Raw genomic sequence first — 15,519 nt, 5'->3', positions numbered from 1 at the left:
TACTTTATATAATAGGATATTATTTGCATGTATGAGTATTTGTTGTCAACAACAATTGTGTTATATTTGCGCTAGTTAAAGAAAATTTGCAATCATATTTGCACACTTTTTTCCTTTGAGAACTTTAAATTACTTTTTGTAATGACGTGGCGATTAATATCTATTACATATTTACCGCAATCTAGGCTGTGAATAAAGATCCTTAATTTTCTTGTACATCATATTTTAAAGTTATTTGAAGTGGAGTTCACAGTGTTGTGCTAGGGGGCCGGGGCGGGGTAACCTTTTGTAGTTATGGGAAAAGACCCCCTCTACATCCCACTTCCGCACGCTTAGCTACATGATAGGAAAGGAAGAAAACTTTTAAATATTTTTCTCGTATTCATTCGAATCCGGTGGATAGGAACCGGTTCTCATCCATACGAAAAAAGTATGTCTAGCATCGTATTATATTCAGCTTTCTACGAATATAGAAATGTACAATCATAATATTAAAACCAGTCTTTTTAGCCGGTGCCTTCGGCACCTCGGGGCTAAAAAAACTAGTTTTGATCTTAAAATTGTACATTCTATATCCACGGAAAGCCGTTTATAATACGATGATAGAAATAACTATTCTAAACTATTGTCAAACACTAAAATTCTTTTGTCTGACTAGTTTATTATAATGAATAACACCTGTTTCTTGGCCAATAAATTCTTCCTTTCGCTTGATTAGCTACTCTATATCTAGGCCAAACAAACAAGTATTACAACGTTCATAAGTAGAATAGATCTTAAATGTAAAAGTAAGAAGAACAGATGTAATGAAAAAGCTAGTTTAAAAGCTAATTGTTAATGAAAATGTATACATGAAATTCAAAACAAATGTCAGAATATACGTAAGAACAGACAGTCGGACATAGAAAGTTATAGATAGATGCTTGTGACAAAATTTCATACAAAATGCAGCAGTCTATCTTTGATAACAGAAGAGAAATGTTGTTTCTGACGGACAAACGTATCAACAGGATATATTATTAAAGGTAATATTAATTATATATCACTCCCTAAGTACCTACAAATAACAATAAATAATTTAACTTTCTTTTGATATTATAAATCCCTATCTGATATCTTAACAGGATGTAGCGCTTAATACAATGAGTAAAATTCAAGTTTTACATTTTTCTTTGTGATAAATTTTATCATTTGCTATATCCAAAAAAAATATATTTATTTATGTGGATGTGTGTGTGTGTGTGTGAATGTTGTGTGTGTGTTTGTGTATGTGTGTATGTCGAATGTGTACATGAAAATGAAAATGTGTAAAATAAAGCCTTTTGTGTATGCTATGGATCAAAGCTACTCTGCACTTGACTAGTAGACGCCTGTATGTAATTGTAAAAATGATCCTGGTTTCAATTTTGTTGAAAGATATATAAAAAATTAAATGAACAAATCAAGACTACTATGGAATCATTTTCATTGGTTTATTGAATAATGCATCTTTAAAAATGTTGTCAATTTAGCTTGCTAATTATAACCTAATTTATTGGTCAGTTCGTTAGTAGGAGGGGAGGGGATGGAGTGGATCTGGGAATAGTTATTTTGCCAGCTACGAGTATTGCTTTTTCAGAGTAAATTTGGAATCAAATCGATTTTTACAACCAATTTTCTATTTACAAAATATTATACCGTTTTAAGTTTAAGCGCTTTTTCACCCTTTCTTACAAAGTCCCTTTCATTGGAAGTGTACAAAATTTAATTGCTCATTATTGAACATCAATCGAAAAAATACTTCGGACAATAAATGCCAAATTTTATCTGAAAAACGTGACGTTAACAAGGTTTGGAATAAAGATATAGATGAGTTATCATAGCATTTTAGACAACGGATATTAAAAAACCTTTAATGCGATGCTATACATGATTTTTTAGTATGGCTAAGAACTGGTTCTAATCAAGCGGATATTTATCGGTTTCGAATCCATACTGGATAATAAATCAAAGTCATTATTAGTCCAAGAAACAATGGGTCAAATCATATACAATTTCTTAGGCTAGCATAAGAGTAAGGATTTCCTACGTCTAACTCCAAGTATAGGAAACTTTTTATAGGATTGAACAAGTTGACAATTTGATAAACCTCCTTGGAAATTCCCGTCTCCCCTTAAATAGAATTAATTTCACCTCTCTTATTTTTTGTGTTCGGGCATAAGGGCGTTAAAATCCTGTGAACGCACTTGACTTTAACCTAACCTACATAATTTACTCTTTATTTTGCACAGTTTTTATCCTTCTATTTGACTACAACTTTTCCTATTCAGATTTTAATTATAATTCACGTTTATGCAAGATTTGCAGAGAGGATAGGGACATTGCACTGATAATTTTACTGGTCCCCAAGCTTGATGAGTCGGTACAAACTAGCTGTGTTTAAACTTTTCTACCAATAGTTTTATTCATCATAATCGGAGGTGCACACAAATTAATTGTCCATTGTATTATCTCATGAGATACATGTTTAAATGTATGTAAGAGTTTTAATTTAGTTACTATGTGTGTTTATTCACGAGTGTATGTAATACAAGCCTTCTCTACAAACATAGCTTTTGACGCTTTTTAATAGTGCCTATAAAAAATGACGTCATACTGGCCTACGATTGGTCAATTATAATTTATACTTGCCTGCCATTGGTAATTTAGTCTCAGGTATGGCCTATCATTGGTCATTTGTATTGTAAGACGTCATCATTTAATAGGCACTATACAGACTAAGAGCTTCAGAGCCCCTGACAAAAGTAAACAGGTTCTTTTCTGTCCATTTATTTTTAAAAAAGCTTTTCTATAATTAGGGTCGGTCTGTCCGTACGTCCGTCCGAGTTTAGATATTGTTTCCTATTACAACATCTCTATAATCAAGGCTCAGTGGACGTTAACCAGCATACTGCATTTGCAACAAATTTATTTGCAATTTTGTTAAGAATTATACATTTATATTCTGCTGTTAAGTTTTTACACTTTACTACAAGTGTTAATGATCGTTTATGCTATAAAGAATATGTTCATCCTTGTCAGTTACATGAATTAAATGCAAACTTGTTTAATTAAGATTCTTTTAGAAAAATACATGCTTTGATTGTATAATGGGAATGAAACATTTTCCTTTTAGAAAAAAAAAGGCAGTGTGCCAACTAGTTTTAATTTTAGGTGTATATATAAAACTTGTGGATGGGCCCCTAGCTCTAGACCCTTGGAGGATATATTTATTATTTGTTAGTTTTAAAAAATGCCTAAAACCACTCAAAAGCTTTCCAAAAAAAGGAGATAATATTTTTTTGTCTGTTTAAATGGCAAAACATTTTTTAAAGATTATTGGTATTAAAGACTTTAATTGATTTGTAATTTTTGCTATTTAATAGATTTATTTCTAAACAATCAAGCTGTAGAGTGTACTTATGAATCTTCGCTTCGCATGTTTATAGATATTTTTTTTGGGCTTGTCAGGTCAGAAAATTTAAAATGCGGATTTTCCTAATAGTTTCTTCCTTTGTCTTTTATGATTAAATCAATGGTATAAGATTAGAGTGGCAAGAATTAGGAAAAATAATTTAATATTATTGAGTTTAATATAAAAAATATTTGTATAGGAAATTTCTCTTGTTAGCAAAGATAGTGCTTTCCTTTAAATTGCCTGTAGAGAAGTCAAATCCCCTACGGGCCTACACCCTTATTATATAAATGTAAAATAATGGAGAATAGGGTAGTTTTGTCCTATGCTTAATCCCTTAATCAATCAATTACTAATCACCTAGCCTCCTAGCCTCTAATATAGTAGGTGAAAAGTTCCCCCTTCTCCTAAATTAAGTTAGGGGGGGGGGGAGGGGGGGGGGGCAATTTCTCTTGAGATAGGTTAGATCTACCCTACCTATATATAGATTTTTGAAAATGGAGCTCCCCTAAACTAATAGCTCTAGATCGATTAAGAAAAGCAAGCTTAATTTTTTGAATTTTTAAATCTTTGGCTTTTATTTTCAAGCTTTTTAAAAGCCACACCTTGGACAGTGCGTTTTTAGATGAAATGAAGATTCTCAATGAAAAGAGCGCCGAGAAAAAAAGAAGAAAATCAACACGAATTTTTTGTCTCTTATTTATCAAGTTAGCTTTCAGTTGGACAAGAGTTTTTTATTCAAACAAGGACAATTATGTCCATAATACGTCATTGAAACGATATAACCCCGTGGAACCTGTATCGACTTTCTATTGGGTCTTTATCAGCCAATAGCGTTGAAAATATTAACTCAGCCAAGTCGCTACAATAGTACAAAATAGAATGCAATTTGCAGTTATTTGGATTATGTATCTATATTTTTAAATTTATAGTTTTGACATTTGATACTTATTATTTGGTCTATATTATTCTTAATTTGTTCTATTCTCTAATTTACATTTGAAAAAAAAGTAAGAAAAAATTTCAATAAAGGGCGTGGCGGAGCCCCTTTCCCCTCGCCCCGCCCTTTACATGAACAATACTTCATTTGACCATCGGTAAATGGAAGGGGAAGGGGAGGTGGAAGAAAATGGTATGGGCCTGGCTTTAAAAAGCTTTGATTATACGATAAAAGGCGTATATGTGAATGCGCATTTTGTAAAGCGGGATAAGGGGGAAGGGGGCGGGGAGTTATAAAGTGTTATAAAAAGGGAAGGAAAAACAACATATAAATGGTTTACTGGATGATTGGGAGAGAGAAAATTAGGGAAAGAAAAGGTAGGGAAGGGGGAAGTATATAAAGACTTTGCAGGGCCTGGTTCTGGTTATTCTCTTCTGTCAGCTTGCTAGCACAGAAAATACAATGTTTAAATCTATTGCATTGGTAAGCTCAACCTTTTTTTCATTAGAAATGTCAATTTGTAAAAATTACTCATATGGTATAAATTTGCCAAGCCTAATTTGCTATTATGCTTTAATATAAAACACCTAGCCAATATGATTATTTTTTTATATTTTAAAAATATTTTTGTAGAATTTACTTACTTTCATTTGAATCTTTATCTTTCCTGCTTTTTCAAAGTAATGTTAGTATTAACTATTTTAATTTTTTAAAATTTGCATGAGTATGCTTTGTATTAATTTCCAAATTTTCTCCTCATTCATTGATTTTAAACAAAGAGAAAAAATCGTAATTAGTATATTAAATTCAAAATAAATATTTTTGTTGTGTTTTAATATTGTCAAAACAGTGACACCTATTTGGTTACATTTTTTTTTATCAAAGCTACTCTATGATATATGTCTGTCTGTAATGCTGTATCTCTCTCTATTGACAAAACACAGAGACGATGGCAACGTTTGTGATGTCAATGCAAAAAATTATTGTAATATGCTTGCTCTTACTTTACCCCCCTCCCCCACCTACTTTTTCTCTCTCTCTTACTCTCTTTTTATTCTATCTCTATCTCACGATTTATTATTTGATTTTTATTTTCAGACTTGCCTGGTTGCTGCCGTCAAGGCTAGCGCTGATGCCGACGCCTACTATGGCTACCCTTATGCCTACGCTGGTGTTCCTTTCGGATCCAGCACTGGCTTGGACCCCATCACCCAGGGACTTGACCCCGTGACCCAGGGAGTTGCCCTCCCCTACTATGCCGGTCACCTTGGCTACTATGGTCACTACCTCGGCAAGAGATCTGCTGACGCCGATGCCGATGCTGATGCTTACTACGGCTACCCCTATGCTTATGCTGGTGTTCCTTTCGGCTCCAGCACCGGTCTTGACCCCATCACTCAGGGACTTGACCCCGTGACCCAGGGAGTTGCCCTCCCCTACTATGCCGGTCACCTCGGCTATGCTGGACACCTCGGCTACTACGGCCACTACATTGGCAAGAGATCTGCTGATGCTGATGCCGATGCCTACTACGGCTACCCCTACGCCTATGCTGGTCTGGGTCACTACGGTTATGCCGGCTACCCCTACGCCGCCTATCCCTATGCCGCTGCTCATGTCGCTTACGCCGCCCATGTTCCCTTCGGCTCCAGCACCGGTCTGGACCCCATCACTCAGGGTCTCGATCCCGTCACCCAGGGTCTTGTCTACTAAGTAAGTCAATGTGATACTTGTTGTACCTTATTATATAATTGTTTCTGTGCTGTGTCTGGCTTGACAGATAATTCAGTGCCCTGCGATGTTATGTAATGCGATCTTCCTTGTTTATATGACATTGTATTGTGTAGGAATTTTAAAAGAGAATAAATATTATTAATATATAACTAGCAAAGCTGTTTATTACTTGCTGTTTACATTTTTAGGGTTTTTAAGCAGCGCCGCATAAATATTTTTATAATAGCTACTTTAACTAAGGTCTGTACGTTCATCTTAGCTAAGAAATTGACAACGACTTTCTTATTTATTGTTGAATTTGATACTTTTTTTTTGCATTTTTATTCGAAAATTAGCAAAATATTTGAAATATTTACATGTTTTGAAACAAAATTCTCAGCAATATTCTTATGTCAGAGATCTCATGAGATATGACAATGGCCGATAAATTAATGTACATCCCCAATGTTGATACAAATAATCATCCCTTCTGTAAATTAATATGTGTGCTTCAAACGATTGGCCACTCGGCTTAATGAATCAACCAATCAAATTCAATAAGAGTCCCCAAATTCTTAATTGTTAAGTCAACGAAAATGAAAATGGTATTAATTAGCTTTGGGGACTAATGCATTAAACAGCCCAATGTTTTCTTCCAATAATAATCGAGTATCTTAAGGGATAAGACAAGGTACTCTAAATATATATGTAGCCCCAATAATAATAAATTAATAACACCTTTAGTATATAAAAACGAAAGGTTGAAAAGTTTGGACACTAGTAGTTTACTGTAATCGATATTTTATTTTGATGCAGCGCCAATTTTTTCATGTACTCTAATTAAGTGATAATCTAAGCTGACCAATGAATAAGGTCCATGTTATCAATCTATATTGAAGACAAATTTTCTCCTGTCAATTTATTAGCGTATATTATATATATATTTTTACAGTTCCTTGTCTTCCTGTATAATTTTACTAGAATTATACTAATTAAAAAATTTATAAACCTAAATAGACGTAACTCTTTACCATGTACACTAGGAGAAATAAAGGATTGGTTGTCTGCTGAATGTTAGAATATCGCATCCCATTAGAAGTAGTTCATGATGTCTTGAAGTTGAAGAAGAGCTTATAAAAACTGATATAGTTGACCGGTGAAAAAGTATGACAACATCCATAAAAGAAAAGCTCTTAAACGGTAGGACAAACGAACATTAACACTTTTTTGATTGTCAGAACTAAAAAATCAGAATATGAATATAGAAAAATCAAAACAAAAGTTTATGTAAAATTGTTGAAAAGCTTCTTAAGTACAGGATAATGTTTAAGGCAATACTTACATTTTCAGGACTGGATTATAGAGATGCTTCTCTTAAAACATTGTACTTTGTTGTCCTAGGAATCAGTATTCCAAAAATCAGATCAATCGAATAATGATAACACATAAAAGTTTAGAAAAGTTGAAAATCAACATGTTTAAAATGGACGTACGGACATTCTGGTAATAATTATAGAGTTGCTACGCTTTCTAAATCGTACCTGACTACTAGAGGTATCACCATGCAAAGTTTGAAATCGATAATACAATTCTAACCTGCCTAAATTAATGAAATAAGCTATCCCTTCCGGACAGACGTACGGACGGACCGACCCTACTTATAGAAAAGCTTCGAAGGTTCGCACTGACTTTGTAAAATTTCATCATATTTTTTTTATATTAATATAAGCTAGTATTCATATTTTCTTCTATTTTCCATTTTTTTTATAACTCTTGATGTTTGAACGTATATTTTGTGTAATTTTAAACAGCCTCTCTATTTAGGGATGTCATCGTCATGAAATAGAAGAAAATTTGTCACAGGCTTTGTCGTATTTTCACAATAGCTTCTATTCTATTTTAAGCCCATGCTCTTAATCCTGCGATCAATCATTAAAATTTACCTAACCTAAAATAACGAAAGCTACTGTGAAAAAACGACCAAATCCGTTATTTAGTTTTTTTTTCCATTGTCCGAAGTTTATTCTATTTCATGAAAAATAATATTGGTTCTTTATAACAACTCATAACGCACTACATTTGGATATAGCTATTCTAGTTTTGGAGGATTTTTTGTTTGCAAATTTGTTGAAAAAAATGCTAAATATCTGGGAAAATAATGACAAAGCAAGAAAGAAGTATACAATTGTTTTTTTTAATGGCGAAGCTATAATATAATTTAGTTTGTCTGTCCGTCCGTCAGCCCGCAAAGCTATGAGGAAAATATAATTTACTGAACTGCTATTAATGCTAGACCTATGCTTTTTACAGACATTGCGCCATTTTTCAAAGAGCATCCAGTATACAACTTACTTTTTCTGCCAGTGCATGGGTCATGCAAAAAAAGAGGTTTCGTGATTTTCTTCATTCTTCATATATTCTTTTCTAATGATCTTGATCTTCGCTGAACCCCTTAAAAAACCTCTACAAAACTTATTTATACTTGTTCTTTTGGGTGTAGTCCCTTTCGTGGCAACGCACCTTAAGGGGCGATTCTTCGTACTTTTTACAGTAGCTTTTCTCCTATTTCTAGCCACTGTGGGGGGCTCTAACCCTGCAGGGCGAAATACCTAACCCGGTAAGGCAATCACCTATCCCAATATAATCTAACCTAACCTAAAATAACCTATAAAAAGCCATTTTAAAAATACGACAATTCCCGATCTGTTTAAAAACTAAATCGACCCCCACCCCCTCAATTTTCCCAAAAGGCCTTCAGTGGCTCTGCCACGAGTATATAAAGCATGATATGTAGATTAATGACCCGGACGCAACCATCTTTGTCCACTTTAATTGCTACTACCCTGTTGAACTTTAGAATTGTTATTATTATCAACAAAAGTCTCTTAAAACTATGATAAAAATATTGTTATAGTTAATATATGCTTATAGTAGTGTTGATTATTACAGTGGCGTGCACAGCACAGTGTTTGGGAGGGGGGATGATATACCCCCCTCCCAACTTAATCAACATACTCAAGACTCAATCAATCGTGCTTTGAATGGTATTCTTAAAAAAACTTTCTTTACACTTTAGGGGGATATGATTTTTTAAAAAAATTTAATCCCATCTTGGCTCTTTTATGGGGGTGGTATAGACCCTTATCAAGTGGGGTGTAGGGGGACAATGACGTGTCTTCCACTCCCTAAATTTCTTAACACGTCCCTTGCTTTATGTCGTATCGAGTAATATAAAAAATATGACATTTAGTTCATAACTGACATTGATGGTATAATAATGACTTTATTTTTTTATGTTGATATATTAACAACATTATAGTTAAGCAGGGTATACACTAATGCATTTTGGGCGCAAAAAAAACTTGTCCATTTAAATTAATGATTTATAGTCTATAGTAGTTGCTACGAAAAAGTAGAATAAACAAAAGTAAAAATACATAGACAAATAAATTGATTTTGAAAGGGGTAGTTGCACGAAATGCATTTAAACTTGAATTTAGTGAACTGCATATTTTTTCCTGTTCAATGGTTTAAACTACATTTATAGGGCATATATTTGAAAGAATTTCAATTTCTACCATGTAGTTTTAAAAATATCAAGTCTTGAAATTCTTATTGTTGTGACATATGCAATTTATATAGCTGGTTTTATTTTCACAAAAACAGCATGACAACTAATTTCGTGATGTTTAATTGTTTGTTTTCTATTGTAATACAAAATTATATATTTGAAACTTATGATTGAAATCATTTTTCTGAAATGTACTTCATGCATCTATCCCTTTATCTTTACAAAAACAAGTATGACAACATCCATAAAAGCGAAGCACTGAAACGGTAGGACAAACGAACATTAATACTTGTATAGTGTCTGAACTGAATAATCAGAATATAAAAGTATAAGAGTCAAAGCAAAATTGTAAGTAAATTTGTTGAAAAACTGCTTGATACAGGACAATGTTTATGGACATACTTACATTCTTAGGACTTGATTACATTGTTGCTTTGCTTATAATATTGTTCTTTGTTGTCCCAGGAATCAATAAACCAAAAATCAGATCAAACGGATAATTAGATCACAGAAAAATTTGTTGTTGAAAAAGTAGAAAAATCAACATGTTTAAAATGGACGTACGGACATTCTGGTAATGATTATGCAACGGTTTCTAAATCGTACTAACTACTACAGAAATCATCATGCAAAGTTTGAAATCGATAGGACAATTCTAACATGCCTAAATTAACGAATAAAAGCTATCTATCTCGGACGGACGTACGGACAAAAAATAAGAATTTTCAAAGTAAATGGGGGGGGGGGGGGAATGATTTTTTTCCAGAGCTATTTCTTTCATGAGTTATAAGTATGGAGTTATGTACCTGGATTTATGAAAGCTTTACTGCAAAGGAAAACCATATCAGCGGCCAGGGAGATTTTAAGCTTCAGACACACACATATCCCGTTACTTTTATAAAAGGATAAATGTAAAACTTGTATATATTTACTGAGCTGGATCTTTAAATCATTTAGTGGTGAGCCAGATCGGGGTGAGCCAAATTTTAGCCAATCACAGCGCGGCATTTCACAAAATGCTGTGCTCACATTGGTGGAAAGTTTGCTCTCCCCGATCTGGCTCACCACTAAAATGATTTAAAGATCCAGCTCTGATAACATTGTTCAACTTGAGATTCTACATGTATTTATTTACCAGAAAGATATTAATTGTCAGGATGTCATAGCAGCACCAGAATAGTCAATTAAAAATCTTATCATCTTAGAGAAAGCAGGATATACAACACCATTGTGGTCAACATCCTTGTCATCTTGGAAAAACGGTTTCTCTATTATTAAGGCATTTTTTATATTAATAGTCACACAAAAGAGAGTTTTGTTAGTTACAAATTTTACTTTGCTAAAAATTTTGGCTTTGTTATTATGTAAGTTATGGTTTTTAGGAGCAACCATTCAAAAAACTTAACTTAAAATCATTAGGACAGTTCTATCATTTAAAGAATCAATGTCAGTAGATAAAAAAATAAGAATATTCCTTATTGTTGTGAGAAGTCTCATGCAAGGTTTTAAATCTATAGTACTATTCTAACACGCCTAAAATTATCCGTTATAAATATTTACAGATTTTATTTATAAAAGCATCTCTTCAATGACAATAATATCTGAAGATTACTTTTAAAAATTTATAAGTTTTAGCTTTTAGAGAGGAAGGGGACAACATTGGACTGTAAATTACACTGGTACCCAAAGTTTTATAACAATGTTATCTTATTTTTTGGCTCAAATAAATTGGGTACTTTTCTTCAAATTCGAATGGTTGGTTCCAATATAATAATGTCCAAACTTTTTATCCAATAATTTCGATATATAGAATGAGTAGATTAAGTTTATCATCAATTGGGATATACGTGTATAAATTTATCGGCCATTGTCTTATCCCTTAAGATCCCTGTGTATCTGTAGATGAAAAGATAAGATTATGTCAATCTAATCTTTATAACTTCTTTATTTATATGCTTTGTTCAAATTCTTGTTTTATGGTCCGTTTAATCTCAAATTTACAAAGGGGGGAGGTAGGTTGTGCTCAAATTCCGTAAAGGTGTGAGATTTAAGGCTTGAAAACAGTAATAGAACGATAATATTCACTAAATATGTGTATTCCTTATTGAAAAGAAATATAGAGAAAAAAATTTTGTCTTAACGTTAACATAAATTTTTTCGTTCTACTACTGTTTTAAGCCTAGGCTTAAAAACTCACACCTTTACGGAATTTTAGCACAACCTACCTCCCCCTTTATTAAAGCGAATCCTTCCTGTTGATCAGGGTAGGTCCGTCCATCCCTACGCCATTCCGCAATGAATAGCGCTTACTATTTATTTAAGACGATAGAATTTACTATCGTTTGTATACATTGTATGCTAATTCCTGTAAGAGTTAGGTACAATTTAGAAAGCGTAGCCATCCTATAATCAATATCAGTATGTCCATAACATAAAGTCTGTATATCCATTTACACATGCTCTTTTTTGCCTTTTTCAAACTTTTTCAACAAAATTTCTCATACATACAAGTACTTCTTTATTAAAATGCGCAAAAAATTTTAAAAAGAAATGGATTCCACAAGCGCGCACCAAAAAAATGTACAACCCCTTTGACCCAAATCGAGGGGGTGTGAAGTTTATGTGGGTGTATTACAGACAATAATAAACTGACGAGCGAAGCGCGCATATTTTTTATACCTCCCTTTAATCTAAGGAGGGGAGTATTCTTTTTACTGAAGCTATCATCCTTGTTAGTAGCAAAGCTACTCAATAATTCGAAATGTCCGTCCGTCCGTCTGTCCGTCTATAGTTCATTTTTTCCGAATATCCATAAATATTTTTTTTGCTTCGCTACTTATGGATGTTGTCATCCTTGTTATTACAAATGTTTGTCTGTGTTCAATAAAGTAAAATCAGTTCATATGAGTAACATTTGAATAAGTTTCATCACCGTCTATTTTCAGAGTTACAGTTTATTTATTTATCCATCATATACATTAGAGTGTTTCAAAAAGGATGGCTTTACAAAAAATATAAATTCCAACAAATGCTCAAACTGATATTTAATTTTTAACAATTTGATCTATAAGCATATCATTTCATTTTACTATTTAAGCAAAGATTCAAAGGCTTTTTGACTATTTGTGTTTTGATTAGATTGATCGAGAAACACTTTTCAACTTTAATTTCAGCAATCTAATTTTCTAAAAAATTTTGTATAAATTTAAATCCTCTACTTAAAGTAGTTGTAGAACACTTTAATAAAATGATGTAAGGAGTCGGACAAGTAGCTTTTAAAAGCAAAACTCTTCTATAATTATTAAAAGCGAAGCTTTTCTATAATTAGGGTCCGTCCGTCCGTACGTCCGTAACGGATAGCTTTTTCCGTTAATTTAGGCATGTTAGAATTGTCCTATCGATTTCAAATTTTGCATGGTGATTCCTTTAGTGGTTAGGTACAATTTAGAAAGCGTAGCAACTCTATAATCATTACCAAAATGTTCGTACGTCCATTTTAAACATGTTAATTTTTTAAATTTTTTAACAACAAATTTTTTTGTGATTTAAGCATCGGATTGATCTGATTTTTGGTATATTGATTCCTGGGACAACAAATTATAATGTAATAAGTGAAGTAAGTCTATAATCAAGTCCTAAAATTGTAAGTATGTCCATAAAAATTATCCTGTATCAAGCAGTTTTTTTTAACAAATTTACTTACAATTTTGCTTTGACTTTTATAAATTTATATTATGATAATTAAGTTCTAACATTATACAAGTGTTAATGTCCGTTTGTCCTACCGTTTCAGCGCTTCGCTTTTATGGATGTTGTCATCCTTGTTTCATTAATAGTCAATTATCACATTGTATTATCAACATGTTTCCGCGGATAGTAAAATAAACAAAACTGGTAATTATTTATTATTTTTATTTTATTATTCCTGGAAAATCGTCTATAATAATATATGAACAAATGATTTTTTATTAAAAGCGAAGCTTTTCTATAATTAGGGTCGGTCCGTCTGTCCGTCCGTACGTCCGTACGTCCGTCCGTCCGTCCGTCCGTACGTCCGTAACGGATAGCTTTTTCCGTTAATTTAGGCATGTTAGAATTGTCCTATCGATTTCAAATTTTGCATGGTGATTCCTTTAGTAGTTAGGTACGATTTAGAAAGCGTAGCAACTCTATAATCATTACCAAAATGTCCGTACGTCCATTTTAAACATGTTGATTTTTTTACTTTTTTAACAACAAATTTTTATGTGATCAAATCATCGGATTGTTCTGATTTTTGGTATATTGATTCCTGGGACAACAAAGTATAATGTAATAAGCGAAGCAACTCTATAATCAAGCCCTAAAAATGTAAGTATGTCCATAAAAATTATCCTGTATCAAGCAGTTTTACAACAAATTAACTTACAATTTTGCTTTGACTCTTATAAATTTATATTATGATAATTAAGTTCTAACACTATACAAGTGTTAATGTCCGTTTGTCCTACCGTTTCAGTGCTTCGCTTTTATGGATGTTGTCATCCTTGTTATGACTTAAAATAACTTAAAAATAAACTACACAAGTAATGCATAAAAAGTGTATTCATGCATGAAATAAAAATAAACAAGAATAGTTATTTCTCGCATCGTATCATAAACGGCTTTCCGCGGATATAGAATGTACAATTATAAGATTAAAACTAGTTTTTTTAGCCCCGAGGTGCCGAAAGCACTGGCTAAAAAAACTGGTTTTAATCTTATGTATAATTGTACATTTTTATATTCGTAGAAAGCTGGATATAATACGATGCTAGACATAGTTTTTTCGTATGGATGAGAACCGGTTCCTATCCACCAGATTCGAATGAATACGAGAAAATATCTAGTTATAATGAAAATACTAATATAGTAGTTATTTGACTGGTGTAACCTTTATCAAAGTTATGTGTTATTGCTACATGTTATAGACTAATAAAATAGATTTATAACAAGGATGACAACATCCATAAGTAGCGAAGCTAAAAACTGATAAGGGATATCGGGAAAAAAATCAGGAAAAACAATAAACATTATACTTGATAAAATAAGGAAATCACGAAACCTTTAAAATCACACAACCTTTAAAATCATGAGAGAAAATCATGAAAACTTAAAAATCTAATAATCGATCTAGCACCGCAATTAATAGACAAATCTTAATGAAACTTAATGAGCCAAAAAATTACGTTTCTCCCATAGCGTTACGGACGGGCTTACGGACATACAAAGTGAATTATAGAGTAGCTTTGCTACTAAAATATGCTTGATTAATGACCCATATTAAACCCCTTATGTAGTTTATTATAATTATGATGGTTACTTGACTGAAATATGCAAGGAGGGGAGCGGACATTGGACTGTAAATTTGTTTTATAATCTTATGCAGAGGCCCAAAAAACTTTGGGTACTTTTATTGAATTTAGGTTTAGTTCCAAATTAGTGGTGTCCCAACTTTTCAACCAATAGTTTTAACTGCAGAAAGGTTAATTTTGTTTATCATCATTTAGAATATACATCAATGTACCCCCCTAAGATCCCCGTTACAAAATATTCATTGAAGGAATACCTAATTCTTTTAAGTAGCGAAACTACTCAATAATTCACTTGTCTGTACCTTTGTCCGTACAGCTTTAGGAAAATGTTACTTAAGATGGACTGTTTAATTTTTTTGTTTGTTTTGCTAGTTTTGAATTTTGTCATTCTTGTTAAAAGCGAAGCTTTTCTATAATTAGGGTCGGTCCGTCCGTCCGTAACGGATAGCTTTTTTCGCTAATTTAGGCATGTTAGAATTGTCCTATCGACTTCAAACTTTGCATGATGATTCCTGTAGTAGTTAGATAC

General features: G+C 32.7%; 1 protein-coding gene across 1 annotated transcript; it reads left to right on the top strand.

Annotated features, from left to right (window-relative positions):
• Nucleotides 1-4,657: 4,657 nt before the first annotated feature.
• On the top strand, nucleotides 4,658-6,256 carry LOC145328813 (uncharacterized). The gene is made up of 2 exons (XM_080172689.1): nucleotides 4,658-4,856; nucleotides 5,472-6,256. The coding sequence occupies exons 1-2, from the start codon at nucleotides 4,836-4,838 to the stop codon at nucleotides 6,084-6,086; spliced, it is 636 nt and encodes a 211-aa protein (XP_080028815.1). The 5' UTR covers nucleotides 4,658-4,835; the 3' UTR covers nucleotides 6,087-6,256.
• Nucleotides 6,257-15,519: the final 9,263 nt, after the last annotated feature.

Source organism: Acartia tonsa, chromosome 9, assembly GCF_053477335.1.
Source record: "Acartia tonsa isolate MP-2025a chromosome 9, ASM5347733v1, whole genome shotgun sequence".
In the NCBI taxonomy this organism is placed as follows: domain Eukaryota; kingdom Metazoa; phylum Arthropoda; class Copepoda; order Calanoida; family Acartiidae; genus Acartia; species Acartia tonsa.
The sequence above is the reverse complement of the archived record's forward strand: the minus strand, read 5'-3'. Positions and strand labels throughout refer to the sequence as shown.